General features: G+C 44.0%; 1 protein-coding gene across 1 annotated transcript in view; it reads right to left on the bottom strand.

Moving 5' to 3' along the window:
- The window catches only part of CDH4 (cadherin 4), a 461,186-nt gene extending 455,071 nt beyond the window's left edge, over positions 1–6,115 (bottom strand). The window contains exons 1-2 of the mRNA XM_075438458.1: positions 5,979–6,115; positions 3,752–3,863 (exon numbers count right to left, since the gene is read on the bottom strand). Coding sequence (XP_075294573.1) covers positions 3,752–3,863; positions 5,979–6,038 — 172 coding nt within the window. The 5' untranslated portion in view covers positions 6,039–6,115. The remainder of the gene's footprint in view (positions 1–3,751; positions 3,864–5,978) is intronic.
- Between the last annotated feature and the right edge of the window lie 10,977 nt (positions 6,116–17,092).

The raw sequence follows: 17,092 nt of genomic DNA, 5'->3' as shown, positions 1-17,092 counted from the left end.
GTAGAGAAAGCTATGAGTTACGTTGTCTAGCTGTATTTCTGAGAGGTGACCTGCTAGAACTGATGGTGCTAGGCTGGAAAAATAATGCATTTAACACCATGATGTTATTCCACCCACTACCAGTTGCCACGGTCTCACAGCATGCCAATAAAACTTGAATTTCTAATCTAGAAAAATGTCTTCTTTATTACAATCTTCAAAAAATGGAAGAGAGCATAAACCCAATATCAAGAGTATCAGGCCCCCTTAGATTATATTGCATATCAATTTTAGCATTCTACTACTTATTTCTCTCCTTTCCCAAGAGGCCACTAGTCATCACCATTGCCATGCACTGGAGTTAACACTGCGGGATCAGATCCCCTGAGTCAGTCCTGAACTGTCTTCAGTGCAGTACTGCATGTCATTGCTCCCCGCTCCTCAGTACCAATGTTCTCACCATTTTAAGTTAACATGAATAATTAACAAAGAGAAAGAGATACCCATGCCGTAATTGTCCTCTGCCATACTGCAGCTTTGAGTTTTTCCTTAGGCTAAAGAAGAAAATGGTTAGATCCTATTTTAAACATTATCATGCATCAGTAATCAAGACTAAGTTTATTTGCCTGCAAACAAAAACAAAGACCAAAAAAAAAAAAAAGACACATTAGACCCCACTAACTTTTATTAAGAGATGTAGGGACAGCATTTCTAAGGAGCATGTCCACAAATCAGCTCAGCTAATACCCCATCATCAGGCTACAATGTTGGCAGTGATGTGTAATATGTGGTATTTGTGGCACTACTGGGGAAAACTATTTTAAGTCTAATTAACACGAAAGTTTTAGAATGCAAACGCTTTTCATTTTACACATAAATCAAAATGCCGTGACATTTCTCCTATCCATTTATCATAAACAAGTTAATTACTGTGTAACAAATAGCTCCTGCTAGAATCTGTATGTTTTGAGGATGTCAGAGCGCTGACTCAGGCAAGTAAGATGAACCACAAAGTAGCAGTTAATAGCTTATGGCATACTTATAATAAAACAGTGACTCTGTAAAAACTCTTGTTGTCAAATTAAGACTAAGCTATTTCCATTGGAATAAGTCAATTATAAGCAATCATTATCTGTTTAACTTGATTCAAACCTAGAATACTACAAGCTCTTTCATTTTGATACATTCATAACGCTGCATATATTTGAGAGCTGGGTATCACAAAGCTCAAAAGGGAAACACTGTGTTTACTGCCACACGGCTTATCCCCAAGCCACATACCATCTAACCTTCTTCACGCCGGCTGAAGCTCACCACTATGCTGAGGTCTGCACACCACCTGATTTCTGACAAACCAACCTTCGGGCAGTGTAGACTGTTCCAGGACTCCCCACACCTCCGCCCCAAGGCCACAGTGAGCATTCTGCAGCATAAAGGCTTCATGTCTGCCCACTGGAACCCCCCAAAGCCATTTCAACTGACATGCACACTTTCCCCCCCAGCTTCATGCAAGCACTAAAAGGTGAATTCCCACCAGCGTTTCTCGGGCAAGCAGTCCCATTTGGCCTGGAGATGAATTACTGAATGCTGATGAATAAGATGGTGGTAGCTGGCAGCAAAGCTTTGCGTGGTAAGATGGTGTGAAACAGTACATATGTCAATCTATCAAACATGAGAATGTAAGCCATCTGAACCCATTTTTGGTCTGAACTATTGTACAATACTTCACCCAGATGGAAGAAAGAGATAAACATTTTATGCTTCAGACATATCAAGTGTTAGGAAGTAAAATTAAACCTAAACTGGAAAACTACCAATTTTACATGCTAGAGTATATATAAAGAACAACACAAGCATGAAGAAGAATTTTATGCAGCAGATTTTCTCCCCCATTATTGTAGAAATTAATTAGATATATTTGTGTCCTACAGTAAACAGCAGCATGTATTTGACTGTAGATTAAAAGGTGTAAAGATGATAGTTTACTTATTAGTAAACACAGCATTTGCACTTTTTTCTTTCCCCTTCAGCTGACAAAATGCTTACAAATCACGTAACTCGTAACACGTTATCAGGACATGAATCTTACAAGTGGTGCATGCATACATAATACCCTGAGGGCCAGTTCAGCCCTAAATCAGTGGCAGGTTTGCCATGACTTATGTAAAACTACCAACTGGCCCCTGAAGGATAAAATTAAATAGAAATATATTTTCATTCAAATCAAGCTGACAGCCTATCTAAATATAATTTCGTATTTAAAAATTATCAGTTAAAACTGAAATAAAATGACAGCCACTATGCTGTCAAAGTCACTGCCAGCTAACTCCTCTGAACAGACCTTCTGCTCCATCCCTATTGTCCACCTACATAAAACACGCAGCACAATTTATCAAGCACTAAAGTGCAAAAAATACTCCTCTGAGCATGTATACTAATGACATGACTTTCCATAGTATTTGGAGGACATTGTTTATCAAATAAGTTCCAAAGCTAAAAAGCATGAAATTGACTGAGTTTCCAGACTGACCTGTAAACCGCTACAGGTTTGGGAAAAATTGCTACTAAATACGTAAACAATTGGTATTTGGTCTCTTGGTGTGTTGCTATACTCTTGGGCTTGTCTATATCAAACCCGTATTTGGTTATCTTTCAAACTAAAAATAAACTCCTCAACGTTTACTAATTGACGGCAGGCCAGTCAAGAGAGTTCCTGAACAGCGAAACTCAGACAACTGGGCTCAGAAACAAAACTGCTTGCCAACTCACGCAGAGAAAAAGTGTCCAGTCCTGGATTCTGCCAAAGCCAGAGAGAATACTGACAACTGTCCCTCTCTTTCGAGAAAAATCAAAGTAAGGGAACAGGTGTTTGCTCTGCAGGAAGACAGAAATCCCAGCTTTCTGGCAGAGGCATATGCATGTGAGTAGAGGTACTCAGGAGAAAGCAGGAAAGGGTTTATAAACCCTCGAGTAGAGAGAGCATCAAGTCCTGACGTGCTCCCCAACTTCCACAACGCACTGTGTCTTTAGAACTGCTGTAACATCCACCAACGGTTAGCGATTTAACTTGAGGAGGGTGCTGGGGCGGGGGCAGGTGGATTTTGATCTTCAAAAATTCTCTTGGAGTAAAACAATGATTTTTGACATCATGCAAATACAAAGTTTAATTATTTTTAACTTCAATGGGAGACAGATCGATACACAGGATAATCTATTGTTATTTGGATTACGAAGACGTCTTCGAGTTTATAATCACAAAAGTGGTTATAATCCTGCAATTACTATAAAGGTAATTGGCAGTTTCTTTTTGCCTGTGTTTTCATGTCGTCAGTGGGGCAGTAATGAAAATGAATGCCACATTTGTGAACAGAATGTCTGTAGGCTTGTTTACCACATTTCCAACAACAACGTCTGCTTTATCATGCATTTCAAAGCAGAGATAATTTAAGGATCTCAGAATTTCATACATAAAAATACTTTCTAAAATATCAAATGTAGAGTTCCTTCAGACAGGGTGGGAGTGGGAGACTTAGATGCGAAGCGATGACCTCGCATACTATAGGCAAACAATCCACCTGAAGCAGACAGCACGCGGACTTGAATGATTCATCTGTATTCAAAACTGCGCTCAGGTAAACCACTTAGTGTTTCATCCTCCTACAAACATAATTCTGCAGACAATTTTACCATCAAATCCAGCATCTTTAAGCCTCCTTTCACCTTCTGAAAATACATTTATTGCAGCACCTATTAAGCTTCTTATTCCACTTACCTTTGAGTAACTTCTGCCCTTCCATGATGTTCTGGGAGATGAATGCTGCGTAGTCATCTTCTGAAAAGCCAGGCTTGCATGTGGGTCTAACTGTAAGATCCCCATTGTGTGCCTGCAAAAACAAAACAAGGAAAACACACACCATGACTTTTCTCATTTGGAAAATGTTTTGTACCCAATGACTAGGTGTTTAGGCACAGACAAACCTGAACAGTAAAGCAGTGTGCAAGTAGAAACCGCTTGTGTTAAAGTGCCTATCTGTTGGAGTGGATCCATACTGTAGCTGCAGAAATAAAACGGGCCAGAAAATAGTTGCCTGACTACAACAGAAAGCATTGTTTGTAAGAAGGCTGGGATACTGGGCACTGTCAGAAGAGGGGAGGAAACAAAGAGCAGCAATTCATCAAGGCGAGCTGTGCTCGGGCTGGAGCCACAGAAAGGCCTGATGTTGCGACACCCAAATCACTGAGTTTTGCTATTGAGAAACTGGGCAAGCACCAGGATTGAAGGAGGAGAAACACCCCAGCTCGCAGCAGCCTCGGGAGCTCGTGGCCAGCTGAAGCCCCCTCTCTCCCCCTTCACCCTGCAGCAGCCTCCAAGGCTCTGCCTGCTGCTGCCTGTGACCCTTCGGGCTCTGTGCTTGCCCCAGAGGTGGGATGGGATGGAGGGGACGGAGGGGACGCCCAATCAGAAAACGCAACAATGCCACTGAATAGCACAGCCCCACACGCAACCTGCCAGGACCCAGGGGGAAGCACCCAGCTAAACACTTCGCTGCTCTGCTGCAACTTTGGACTGCGCAGCGGGGAACCAGCCCCTGCCACAGTTCGTCTGGTCGTGGTTGTCCAGGTTCCTTGGGATGGAGTACACGCTCCCCAGCAAGGAGGGTCCCAGACCCCAGCTCCAGCCAGCTCAGTGAAAGCACGTAAGCCAGTGATTTATGCCTAACAAGTGCCAGGTGATTTAAGCACAAACAAGCGCTGGTGGCAAGGGATTTCCTCACGCTCCCGGGTTGTCGGCAGGGCTAGCCAGCGCATCGCCTCACAACGCAGGCTGCGCCTCCGACGCCTCCAGTCCCGGCAGCACAGGCTGGAGCCAGGGGACCTGGACAGTCGCTTCCCCGAAAAAGTGCAACTCCAGGCACGCACCCTCCTCCCCAGGGAAAGGAGCAGAGCTCCCGGGATTCCCAAAACCCTCCTGGGCACAGACGATGCCATGTTACAGAGAGAGACAGAAGGGAAGAAAAGCGAAGGGTCCTTTCGGAGGAGCTTAGTAAGCAGAAAGCAAGCCAACGCACTCTGCTAAAAATCACGCTCGGGAGACGGGTGCCAGCTACTGCATGGGAAGCGCAGGGAAGCAGTGGCTCTGTGGACTCCGACCGTCGCTGGCAAGATCTTGCCATTAGGAAATATTTCAAAGGGTCTGACCGAAGGCAATAGGCTTTGGATCTGAAACCACCCCATCATCGTCACGGCGCTCGCTGCGCGAAAGCTCGCCGGGGCTGCTCCCGCACAGCCACCAGCCTGCCCAGAGCTCGGACTCGGGACGCCTTCGCAGATCCAACTTGGCACGGGGGGATGCGGGCAGAGAAACGAGCGGCTCTGCTTCCCGCAGCCAGCCCAGCCCCAGCAGCCGCCCCGTGGCACCGCGGCCGCGCGTTCAGGCGCCCGGGGGTGCTCTGCAGACACCCCTCCACCTGGGGGGGAACCCTAAAAAACCCGAACTTCTCACACCCTCAGCCCGCCGACACTCTCCAGGCCCGCTCGCTGCGTTTGCGGGCTCGTGAAAATAAAAGTTAAAAGGCACCGCCGCGGCGCCGGGATCGGGGCGGGGGGGGGGGGGGGGGGGCGCGCAGGCTGCGCTGGGCGCGGACGGGAGCGCGGGCGCGGACGGCACCACGGGCGGGACGCGCCGCTACCCCCGAAGTTTACCCGGCGAGGCGCAGCACGGAGGGCAAGTTTCGCCGGCGCGGCTGAGGCACCGGAGTCAAAGCCAACGACAGCGCCAAGAAATAACAATTAAAAACTATAACGATGATTTAAAAAGAAGAAATAGGGGGAGAAAGGGTGAAGGCGGCGGGGAGCTGCGGGGGTGCCGCTCCCGCACACGCGCGCTCCCCCCCGCCCCGGCTCCGCGCTCCGACCCCGAAGTTGCGCGGCTGCCGTGCCCGGAGCGGCGGCCCCTCGGCGGGCGGCGGAGCCCCGGGGGTGCTGCCCGCCCCACTTACCGCCGCCGAGCCCCAGACGGGAAGGAGCAGCACCAGCAGCACCCGCGAGCCGGTCCTCATCGCCCCGGCGGCGCCCGCCGGGCAGTGGCGGTGGCCGCGCGGTGCCGGGGCCCGGGGGTCGCTCCCGCTCCCGCCGCTGATCGCCGCCCGCTCTGGGCTGCAGGTGAAGCGCCCGCCGCGCGCCCCCGCCAGGCCCCGCCCCCCGGCGCACGGGCACGCGCCGCCTTAAAGAGACAGGCGCCGCCCCGCCGCGGGGAGGGAGGGAAGGCGGGCTGGGGAGGAGGGGTATGGCGGGGCCGTCAACTCCTCGTCCCCGGCAGCGTGCGGAGCTCCGCGGCCGCGCAGGAGAGCCGCGGGAGCCGGGGCTCGGCTGTCCAGAGAACAAACTTCCGTGTCCAAAGACCAAACAGTAACGTATTCAGGGGAAAAAAACACACATCCAGGGGAGGGATGCGTCCACGGAGGGAAAAGTAGCATATCCACTGGAGAAAAATTAGCGTATCCACTAAGAAAAAGTAGCATACCCGGGGAAAACTGGTATATCCAGCGGAAAGATGTACCCAGCGGGCAAAAAACTAGCACGTCCAGGTGAAAAGCAAGCCTGTCCAGTGAGGTAAAACTAGCGTGTCTGCAGGAATAGGTAGCGCGACCAGGGACGGTGAGCGTCCCCAGGGAGGAGAGCGCATTCCGGGCCCTGAAGAAAAGGCAGCGTGAGGGGGGAGTAGCGCATCCACAGGGAAGAGTTAGCAGGGAGGGAAGAACTCGTATGCGGAGGAGAAAAACTAGCACACCTGGAGAGAGAGAAAACAATGGCACCGGAGGAAATTAGAGCCCCGCGGTGACAGGGAGCCGCTCCTTCGCCCGCAAAGGCTTCTGGTGGCTGCGGCCGTGTTTGGGAGGGAAAGGCCTCGCAGGGCGGCCGCCGCGGGACCGGGGGGTGCAGGGCTGCGGGGTTTGGGGCTGGGTGGGCTGTGGGCAGGCAGGGGATGGGGCTGCGGGTGGGCCAGCACCTCGGGTCACCTCTGCGCTTGCGTCCAGCCTTGGGCCGGAGGAGGGGAGCGTACCGCAGGTGCCTTCCTGAGGAGAGGATAATGCGGGTGAACGGCAGTTTCAGGAGCAGGTCGAAAAATGGGTATTGCCTGAATTAGCTCCTGAGCCCCGTACGTGAGCCAGGCTGAGCCTGGCCCTGCATTTCTGAGAGGAAAAGAGGCATGTCAGGCCTAGTCCACGTTCACGTCAGTAGCAGATAAAGCTAACTCTGCTAAACTAGAGGGTTTCTGGTGTAAAAATAAAGGCGGATCAAAACAGGGCCAGAAAGCGAAACTTGAGTAAAGTTTAGTTTTCACAGCAAACTGAAAATGGAAAGCAGCGGTTTCGAGTGCTAAGTATGGCTCCTGCTATTTTCCTACAGCATGACCCTGGCATCCAAATGTAATCTTTTTCCTTTCTGAATGCAGCTTAACACCACAAATAGGAGTTCTCAGGCATGTATATTTTGTGCATATAAATCCAACAATGATTTGCATAAATAGATGCATACTATCTGATGTACGTGCAAAATCAGACATTGCAGCTGAAAAATCTGGCCATTAAACTATTCTCTTAGATTCACACATTTCCAAAGGAATGAGACACATAAATCCACTGACTGCATCTTTTGCTATTGAGTAGATTTAATAGCATTGTGTTAACACCTAGAGATGTTAGCGAGGAACTGAGACCTCATTGTATTAAGCTCTGTAGACACGAATAATGAAAAGATTGTTCCTACCCCACCAATTTACAGTCTTAGTGGATTATGGGGTTTATTTTGTTTTTAAACAAGTATGTCTGAGTCCGTTATGTAACACCAAATAAATCTCATCATTGTATTAAATTTTGTGTATACCCTTTTTTGTGAAGCACTTCCACAAAAGCAGAAATAATGAAGTGACACTATTGCAGCAAAAATAAATCCTTATATGTACATATAAAATCTAAATTTGTTCCTTTTATTTTTATCCTAAATTCCAAAGTTTGGAGTAGATTGTTCAAAGTTGAAGGGCAGCTGTGGTTTTTACTATTTAAATAAAAATAGGGTACTCTGGAGACGTCTGGAGATATTTTGGATTTGTGCAGCCAGTGTGGATATTTCCCTGTGAATACCTGTGGCCAGTTACTTTGACTCTGCTGGACTACAGCTGTTGCTATGCATGGGCTCACTCTGTTTGATAACTCTGTTAATATGACAAGTTCTACAAGTATTGTCAAAATAGGTCTGACACCACAACAGATTGTGAAGAAAAGGCAGAGCAGTAGTGAAAAAAAAAATAGAATTCTTCAACATGTTTACAGTTGATTTCTAATCTGATGGCAAATTGATTTTTTTCCCAAACTAGTTTGCCATCCCTCTTTTCTAAGCACTGGTAACTGACTCTGTACCTGAACAAGTCTGAAAACAGAGTGCGTGTGCTTTCCAGTTACGTTTCTAATGACAGTGTCCTGTGTGAGATGCTGGGTGCCCTCCCAAATGGAGGTGTTTCCAGAAGCATCTGAGGAGAATACAAATCCCATGCTCAGACAATGGAAATCTCTGATTTACATGTGTGGTTGTTTTCACTCTACTGTTTTCCTTCAACTCTTGACACTCTGATTAATTTTGGAAGGACTTAAAGGTTTGCTAACTGATTAGCTACTATTTCAACTACCTCCTTGTTTAGAAGCACTTAACATGAAGTGCTCATAAAATATCTCTCTTCAGATCTTTAAGGAAAATTAAAATATACCATTCACATTTTTGTGCCTACTGGATTTTTCACAAACTATTGCTTTTAAGCGTGTGGATCTGAGCTGGGCCTGAACATATGTTATTTGGGAGGGTTAGCTTTAGACTCTTGCTTCACTTTGAGTCTGCTGGGAGACTGGTTATGAATTGATATTCTTGCATAAAAAGGAAGTAGGAAGCTCAACCGTCTAACAGATGAATGCTACAAGATGTGGATTTGGCTGGATGAAGACATTTAAGAGCGTACACATGCACAGTAAATCAACTTGCTAAACACCTCAAGAGCAAAACTGCTGATCCTAAGAGCCAACTTTGCTATACTGCACAGCACTCAAGAGGATAAAAGGCTCGTAGATGAGACATCTACAGAACTGACTGTGCCAAGATAATGAGGAGCGTGGAGTACACAAGGGATTTTTCTCTCCTTGATGCACACATGTAATTCCTATTGACAGCGGTGGGAGTTACACGTACATATCAAGGGGACAATAGAACCCTTCGTGGTGAAGATGAGTATCAGATGTGAGCTGTGTTGCCACGGATAGAAAATGAGAGAGAGGGAGGTGTGATCACTGAGGGACAGTACAACATACAATAAAATTGTCAAGCAGCCATCAAATACATGAAAGCATGGGAATAACAAATTAAATGGACAGGAGGTGAGAAAACAAAGTCTCGAGAGACTTTTGCCTTCCTAGCTTAGGGCTGATATCTGAATGCCTTATTTGGGAAATATTCCTGATGGCTTAACCCGTCTAATTCTCTGATAAGTAAATGTTTCGCTGAACTCGAGTAAACAGTTATGGCCTGGCTGCTAAGGATAAAAAGTAGTTTTATTAAAAAAATGTGACAAACAGGGAGAAATGAAATTAATACAGCATGCAGACCACCCCTTAAGTTTCTTCTGTATGGTCTGATGGTTTTTGCTTCTTCTAGGAGACAGCTAGCTGACTGGTGATTTAGAAAGTCATTATTACTAATTTTGGTTCATGTCAAAAGTAGTAGCAAAAAGGAAGGATAAATACAGAATCAGGGAAATAATCATGATTCTGGATTGATAGATAACGGCAAATTATGAGTTTATGTCAGCAGTTCAAAACTGAAGTGAATGAGAAATGCCTTCAGATTTACTCCATATTTGGGATCTTTTTAGAAGATGTGTAGGGAAGAAGGGACAAGATGGAACTGAACAGTAAAGTGAAAGGTAAAGCAAAGCTGTGGAGAAGTTAATGATTGGGAAAAGACATGAGCACCTACCAGACCTAGACAAAAGCCAGCATGGGAAACAAAATGCTCCAAAGTAGGAAGAGCAGTACCACAGAGGGAAAATAACTAACAGTAAAAGTCAGAATTTGGTGCATTTATGTGATTTTTTTTTTTAAAGCAACAGCAAATCACTGGAACTACATGAATGGTTAGGCACAGCTGAAAATTCTGGTTTACTTATGATACGAAGTCTAAAGACAAAGTGATGTGGCACAGAAGTGACTGGAAGAAAGAATCCACAGGAAAAAGCAGCACGGAACAGGAATGGAATATGCATTACTCTAAGCTGATTCTGCACCACCCTGCATGTGCTACCTGTATGCTGGAATGGTGAGAAAGGTACAACTATCTTCCTGGGTAAACGGCTCATTTGAAGTCACATTTTCAGTGCTGCTAGACATGCTGCAATGCCAAGGAATTTGAACTTTCTCTCTTTTACACTATCTGCTCATCAGTACATTGAGGCTCCTATCGATTCTCCTCCTGAGTTGGTAATGTGCATGGCAATGAGGGAAATACAACTTCAGAGGCCCTATACAAAGCATTCCTGCTCAGTTAATTACACTGACCAAGGGAGGCCGACTTCAGTGTAGTCTGACCTCCAATTATGAGACGCGCTTTGGTCTCCTCACTGAACTATGCAAGCATTAATGGCAGCATGCCAGCAATGGCTATATTAAAATCAATTTAAAAATCCCAATTCTATGTCTCTTTCACCTTAGGTGAAGTAACACACCTTATACTACTGTAACTCTTATTAAAATATTGTAAAACAAAATTGACCTATGCAAACCAGTATAATTTCTACTTCTTTTTTTGATTCTTTTATTGTATTCTTGCGAAAATGAAGAAAGAAAAGCAGACTGAGTGGTTTAACAGTTTTGTATTATAAACTGGACTGCAGTTTAAAGCAATGGTAATAAAAAAGCAGAACTAGGTTTGTTCTCAGAAGATGCAGTGAGTGCTTATTTATGTCAATATGCCCCTTGTCACAGCTTCAGAGAAGTGACCTCTCTGGTCACGGGCAAAGCTGTGCACCCCGGACACAGAAAGTCACCAAGGCGAGTACACTGCAGGAGAGCCCTAGCGCAGCAGGCAGTCAGCTCCCCAGGCTGCTCCATCGTGCAGCGCCCTGTATTCACGGAAACAATGAAACCTCACCAGATCGAGTCAAGAAAAAAAGATGAATAGCCATCGTGCCATTTTACAAGTGGGAGGAAGGCCACAGATGTCCAGTTCCCAAAAGCCTCTACAAGCTTACTGCTTTTAAGGCGCTCTTCATACAAGCGTGTGTTTAAGCATGATTGTGCCATCACCTCAGAAACAAAGAGTTGCCTAAAGTAGTCATCATCTAAAATGGTTGCATTTACAGTAGGCTTTGCACGGTAACAGCAATCTGAGAAGAATCTTATCGAAGTAAGGTAAACCAAGTGATTTCCTCCCCACCCTCTCCATGCACCCTCCTCAGCAGCTGAGGAGGAGATGCTCTTTCTAACAAGTCCCGTCCCTGTGATCTCCTATACCACTGGCTATGCTCACACTTACAGATTCAACAAGGTATCAGGGGAAGGGGGCAGGATCTAACCTATGAAGCTTGACAGTTCTGTAATTTTTACTCTTCACACACCAGAAAACTCCAAATGAATATCAACATAATTAAGCTTTACTTCCCTAGTTTCTTGTAGGGACTGTCAAAGGAGAATGAGGATTTTTCAGACTTGCAGCTTTTGCTGGTTTTATTGTTTATAGCAGCAGTTCTCCTCATCGTTTTGCCATTGCCTTTCTTTCCTCTTTTGGTGGACATGGCTCTGTCTACACATTAATATATACTGTTCACATTAATATAACTGATTGCAGTCCAGATCTCAAAATAAGTTACACTGGTACAAGCAGCAATATTAAGAAATAAATACTCTTCTATCTAGCAAAAATGTGAGATCCAGATCAGGCTTTTTTATATTAGTGACAATACATGCTTTTCTTCTTCATCAGAAAAAAAGTATATGTTTTCTTCTGCACAGATTGGTAAAGCATAAATAGAAGTTATATTCTGAGCTCTCTCTGCCATTTGTGGCACCCAGCTTGTTTGTATGCCTCCCAAATATTTTTTTCCTCCTGAATATATCGAACAGTTTTAGTACACAGCAGATACTCTAAGTTGTGTGTGTGCATGCTGAATGCTGAGGCAGAGCTCCTCAGAGAAAGCCCCAGTTCCCTTTTAATGTGAAGTCATTTTCTGGAACTGTCAGCATTTTTGGTCAAAAACCACCTGGAAGACAAAGCACTTTACATGAGACAGCTTTGACAGCCAATGGATTTGAATAGTAGAACTGAAAAGATCAGAAAACTTGGAGACAGGGGAGAGAGAGGAAGAGATGTGCTCTTGTAAGGGATTACTTTAGGAGCAAATACTACACATTCGAACAGATTCAGCATATTTCCAATTAAAAAAGGTAGTGAGAAATGTACAGTGTTTGTCTCCATACAACTTCGGTGAAATTAAAGACGTATATGAAATTTATTTGAATATCTGAATCACTGATACAGCTATAAATGAGGATAATAATACGATGTGGAGGAGTTCTACTAATAATATTGCATGCCTAAGTGAAATAAAGCCTAGAGATAAAAGAAAGGGAACTATTTAGGAACATTATATGCATGGTCAGCTGAATAATATGGACTGACTGTAGGCCAAGAATAATGAAAACAAAGTCCTCAACACATGCATAAACAGAAAGGAAGAGAAGGAGTAGAGTTACACAGGTTAAGATTTTAGTAACTACCATGGGTACTTTTCACCTGACTCTACTGTTCAACTGATACATGCTATTTTTTGATGTTGGTGGGGCTCTTGCATGAGCCCAGAGCATTCTGTATACAGGGCAACTGCTGCCTTTTGCCAGTGTTTAGAAATATCTGAACTCCAAAGATTAATTTTTCAAGTTCATGCATTCGTCTAACAAGATTATCTGTGGTTATCCAATTAACTCTGGCCAATAGATCCTGTAGTCTCACATCAGCTAGTCTGTTCCCAACTGCACACAGGCTTCCGAGTCAGACTGTGTCTAGGACACCTGTATAAGCACTAAAAATATTGGTTCATCCAAGACTGGGTAAACCCCAGCTAAAAAGTAACTCTGCTTGGCAGTGGGTAAGTGTGCGTTTCCGATCTCTTTGAGAGAGAAATACCGTGGGGGATATTCCTGCGCCATCATCTGTTACCAGCTACAGGCAGACTTGTGGTTTAATAAAGCTGATTATAAGTGACATTATTTCAGTGATTCTGATCGTGCTAATCCATCAGTAGGAAATGGCAAAATCATGTCACGGGTTTTGCTGTAGCCTGGGAGGATTTAGATGGGACATTTTTATTATAGGGTTTTAACAACAAAAAGAAATTGTATCTGGTGCAAATTACAGGCTAAATCCGGTAACCTGTACTTTACGTATCCAGAAGTTTCAACAGAATGGTCATTTACACAGCTGATCCTTCAGTATTTTATGAGAGATAAATCTAATAACCTTTCTGTGAAAACCTCGTCAGGATGCGGACACCACAATAATCCATATGCAAGCTACCACATTGTATTGTACGCTGTCAGACAACTCAATTATTTTCTTCCGTATCTAACATAAGCTTCTGTTTAGTAAACACGATGAGAGTCAAACTTTTACATACATATATATAAAGTGCTTAATTTGCATGCAAAATTGCCGTAAGTATGTATGCAAATAGGAAAACTCATGCATAGATGACTAATTAAGTGCATTTATGTGAGAAATTACCCAATGCACGCATGGAATCTCCGTAATTGTGCACACAACTCAGATGTGCAATTGCATATGCATTTTGGACACATAACTGATCGAAAAAATTGTTTCTCAGTACTAGGTTGGAATAACTAATGCACGCGATCAGGAATACAACAACTGATAGGGCTTTTGAAAGAAACTGCAAAAGCTTATGAGGAGCTTTACAGTAAGAACGGGATTTACCTTCTCTACCATTACTGTTTTCCTCTTCACTTAGAATATGGCTTGAAAAAAATAATTTCTGTAAGAACTGTAAAGAAATACTCAGAAAAATAAAATTAGTGCGATGGCACAAGAGATGGTGTCGTTAAACCCGAAGTTTGTAGCCAGCTGTTGCCTGTCCAGTATGCATTTTGGAAATAAATGGCAAATTTTACTTCATGTGTCTTGATCAAGCACCCTTTCTTCTCATCCAGGCAGGGTTTGTGGTATGACAGCACAAAACCCCTGTGGAAGGTTCAGTGAGGTTTGGTCAGAAAAGGGGTATATATCTGTTTTAATTTTGCAGGCATTGATGTTGTAGGCACCTTTATCCCTAAACACTGATTACTTCTCTTTATAGCCCCAAAGTTAGAAAGTTCATGCTACCATTGTTAAAATTCAATACAGTAAAGAAATTCTTCCAATATGATATGATAAACATCCTGACATCAATGTCCTGCAAAAAATTACCTGTCCGAATTGTTTTGGTGTGCTCCAGCTACTGAGAGCAGGGATTCATCCGCAGCCTGCTTTGTGCTGTTTTCCTATTTTCTTTTCTATTCATTGTGCTGATAACTGAGTACAATAGCAGTTAGGGTAGCGCCTTTTTATTTACGCGTGACAGATAACTTGAGGTCAAAAGCTTTGGTCAGCCACTAACACAGGCAAAAGATACCCGTCCGCCTTTGTGGACAGAGTCAGACGAGGAACACGCACAAGGGGAGTGGGAGAACAGAGACCGGAAAGGGATGCGCTGGCATCGTTTTGCTCAGAGCCAAAGGGCTGTTGTGCGGGGAGAGACTCACCGCAGTGTTGTGAGGCTCTGAATGTGAAAACTCAGGGAGGAGGGAAAAGGGACCGTTTGGTTTGGTTTGACGAGGAGCACAGTTTCTCAGATTTGATTTCGGAAGGGAGTATTTGAAGTAGACTTCTGCCACTAAGTGGTGCTATGTACAGTATAGCATCTGCGTGATACCATAATTTACAAGGAGGAATAAACCAGAACACTGTCAAGCTGATTAGACTGATGCAGACATTTAACAAGTGTCCATTACGCTGATTTAATCCTTTTGCAGCACTGGATAAATCAGGAGGAAGAACAGGCCAATCCAAATGATTCAAGAAACCCAAAAGTTGACCCCTGGCATACAGCATCTGAAGTGAAGGATTAGAGAAAACAATTCTAATTTTTTAAAAGCTTTGTCTGGTGTATTTTTTTTCCTTTTTAATTATTAGTATTGTTTTATCCAAGTTTATGGGTGTTAGAACCTGAAATACTTACCAAATAAAACCGAGGAAAAAACCCCTTGTTTTTAATTAATACTTGCAATTATTCCAGAACTAGTATTCTTATTTTTGAAACAGATGCCCTGTTTTACATCAACTGACAAAAGTAGAACATATTCTTCCTGGAGTACATATCTACATATAGATTTACTCCCTCCCACCCTCCAGAAAAGATGCAATTTAAAAATAGGGTGTAAATTTAGAAGGAGAATGCAAGCTTGCAACTTCGGCTCACTTCAGTCCCAGGAGAAGTGTAAATACAGCAGGCAGAGGAGCTGTTTTGACATTTTGACACCCATACGAGCTCTTGCCCCGAGCAACCATTCTTACGTGTTGCCTCTCAGTCGCACCTGCCGTGATACATCGTGGGGAAGGATCGGTGGACGAAACTGCACTACCCCTGGGATGGAGAGACTGAGTTCAGGAGTCACAAAGCTTTCCCACTATTTTATTGAAGGAGGAAGAATTTGTTTAACCGCAGTCTGTGAAGCAGCTTACTCCTTTTCTCTGCCGCTGGTCTGTCCTAGAAAACAAAGAAAGGATGGGGAGAAAGGATGGAGCAACGGAGAATCACTCATGTTCCAGGATCCCAGCTGGTCTGTTGGTGCGTTTCTCAGCTCAGGATGGAGCAAATTCAGTACTGTGTATTCAGATGCCCATGAAGACGGTGCCAGGCCCAGGCACAATCTGCGAATGGGCATTTTTTATCAGAGCCCAGGACCCTAAATCATTGCCCGATGCTGAAACCCAATGAATATCTGCCTGTGTGAGTTGCTCTGCTGAGGAAAATGCCTTTAAAAAAAGAAGTGGAACTTCTGGGGAGAGAATTTGTGCCTTTTGTGGATTGTATTTGTGTGCAGGGTGCCAGTTTATTCACAACATTCACAGAGAAGTGATTTAAATCAAGAGTCAAAAGCCGAAAGGGTATCAAAGCTGTACAGGACCTGATTACTACTATAAATTTTGCTGAAACAAGCTGATGCTTTGCTGATTCTTTGGTCTTTTTCTGGTAAAAATATTCAGAAGATGCCAGTGTTAACTCACAACATTGACTCCTCTGTATTTTTCATTTTTGTTCCATGAGATTATTTTTAGCTGCTGTGCATTAGCTCTGCTTCTGAAAAATACCGATAGGTAGAGGTTGTAGGCTCTTCTTGAAAGCAAATGATTTATTGACAGAAACTCAATGACAAAAATATATCCATAAAATTAATGTTCCCCCCCCACATTTTTTAATGAAGTTAGAGACAGATGCTAGAGACAGATGTGAATTTCTCAGGAGAGAAAGATGTATCACAGGTAGATCAGTTTTATACCAGAAAATATGATAAAAATGAGTATAACAGCTGAAAAATAGGTAAACATTTAACAGAGGAAGGAACCCTTTTCAATTTTAGAAGAAATGGCAACACCCGAAGTAACTTTATATGAGTTATTTATACTGTAACATAATTTCTGAGCCCCAAACAATAGCTAGATGCAAACACGTAACAAGACACAGTAGCTGCCCAAAATGTCCTCTGGAGAGAGCAGCTGAAATGCAAAATTAGAGAGTCATGAACAGAGTCCGCTGCAGATCCAGAAACAGTGAGAGTCTTCAGACATTCACTTCTTTTCCATGCACCACCAAAAATATTAGCAAGTCAGGAATTTGCATAAAGCAACAATCTAACAGGTAAATATTTGATGGTACTAAATGTACGATGATACTAGGAATTATTCTCCATTCATACTAAGCTTTTGACATATTAAAGTAATAAGCTATTCCAAACAAGGAAAA

This window comes from Opisthocomus hoazin, chromosome 18 (genome assembly GCF_030867145.1).
Source record: "Opisthocomus hoazin isolate bOpiHoa1 chromosome 18, bOpiHoa1.hap1, whole genome shotgun sequence".
NCBI lineage: Eukaryota > Metazoa > Chordata > Aves > Opisthocomiformes > Opisthocomidae > Opisthocomus > Opisthocomus hoazin.
The sequence above is the reverse complement of the archived record's forward strand: the minus strand, read 5'-3'. Positions and strand labels throughout refer to the sequence as shown.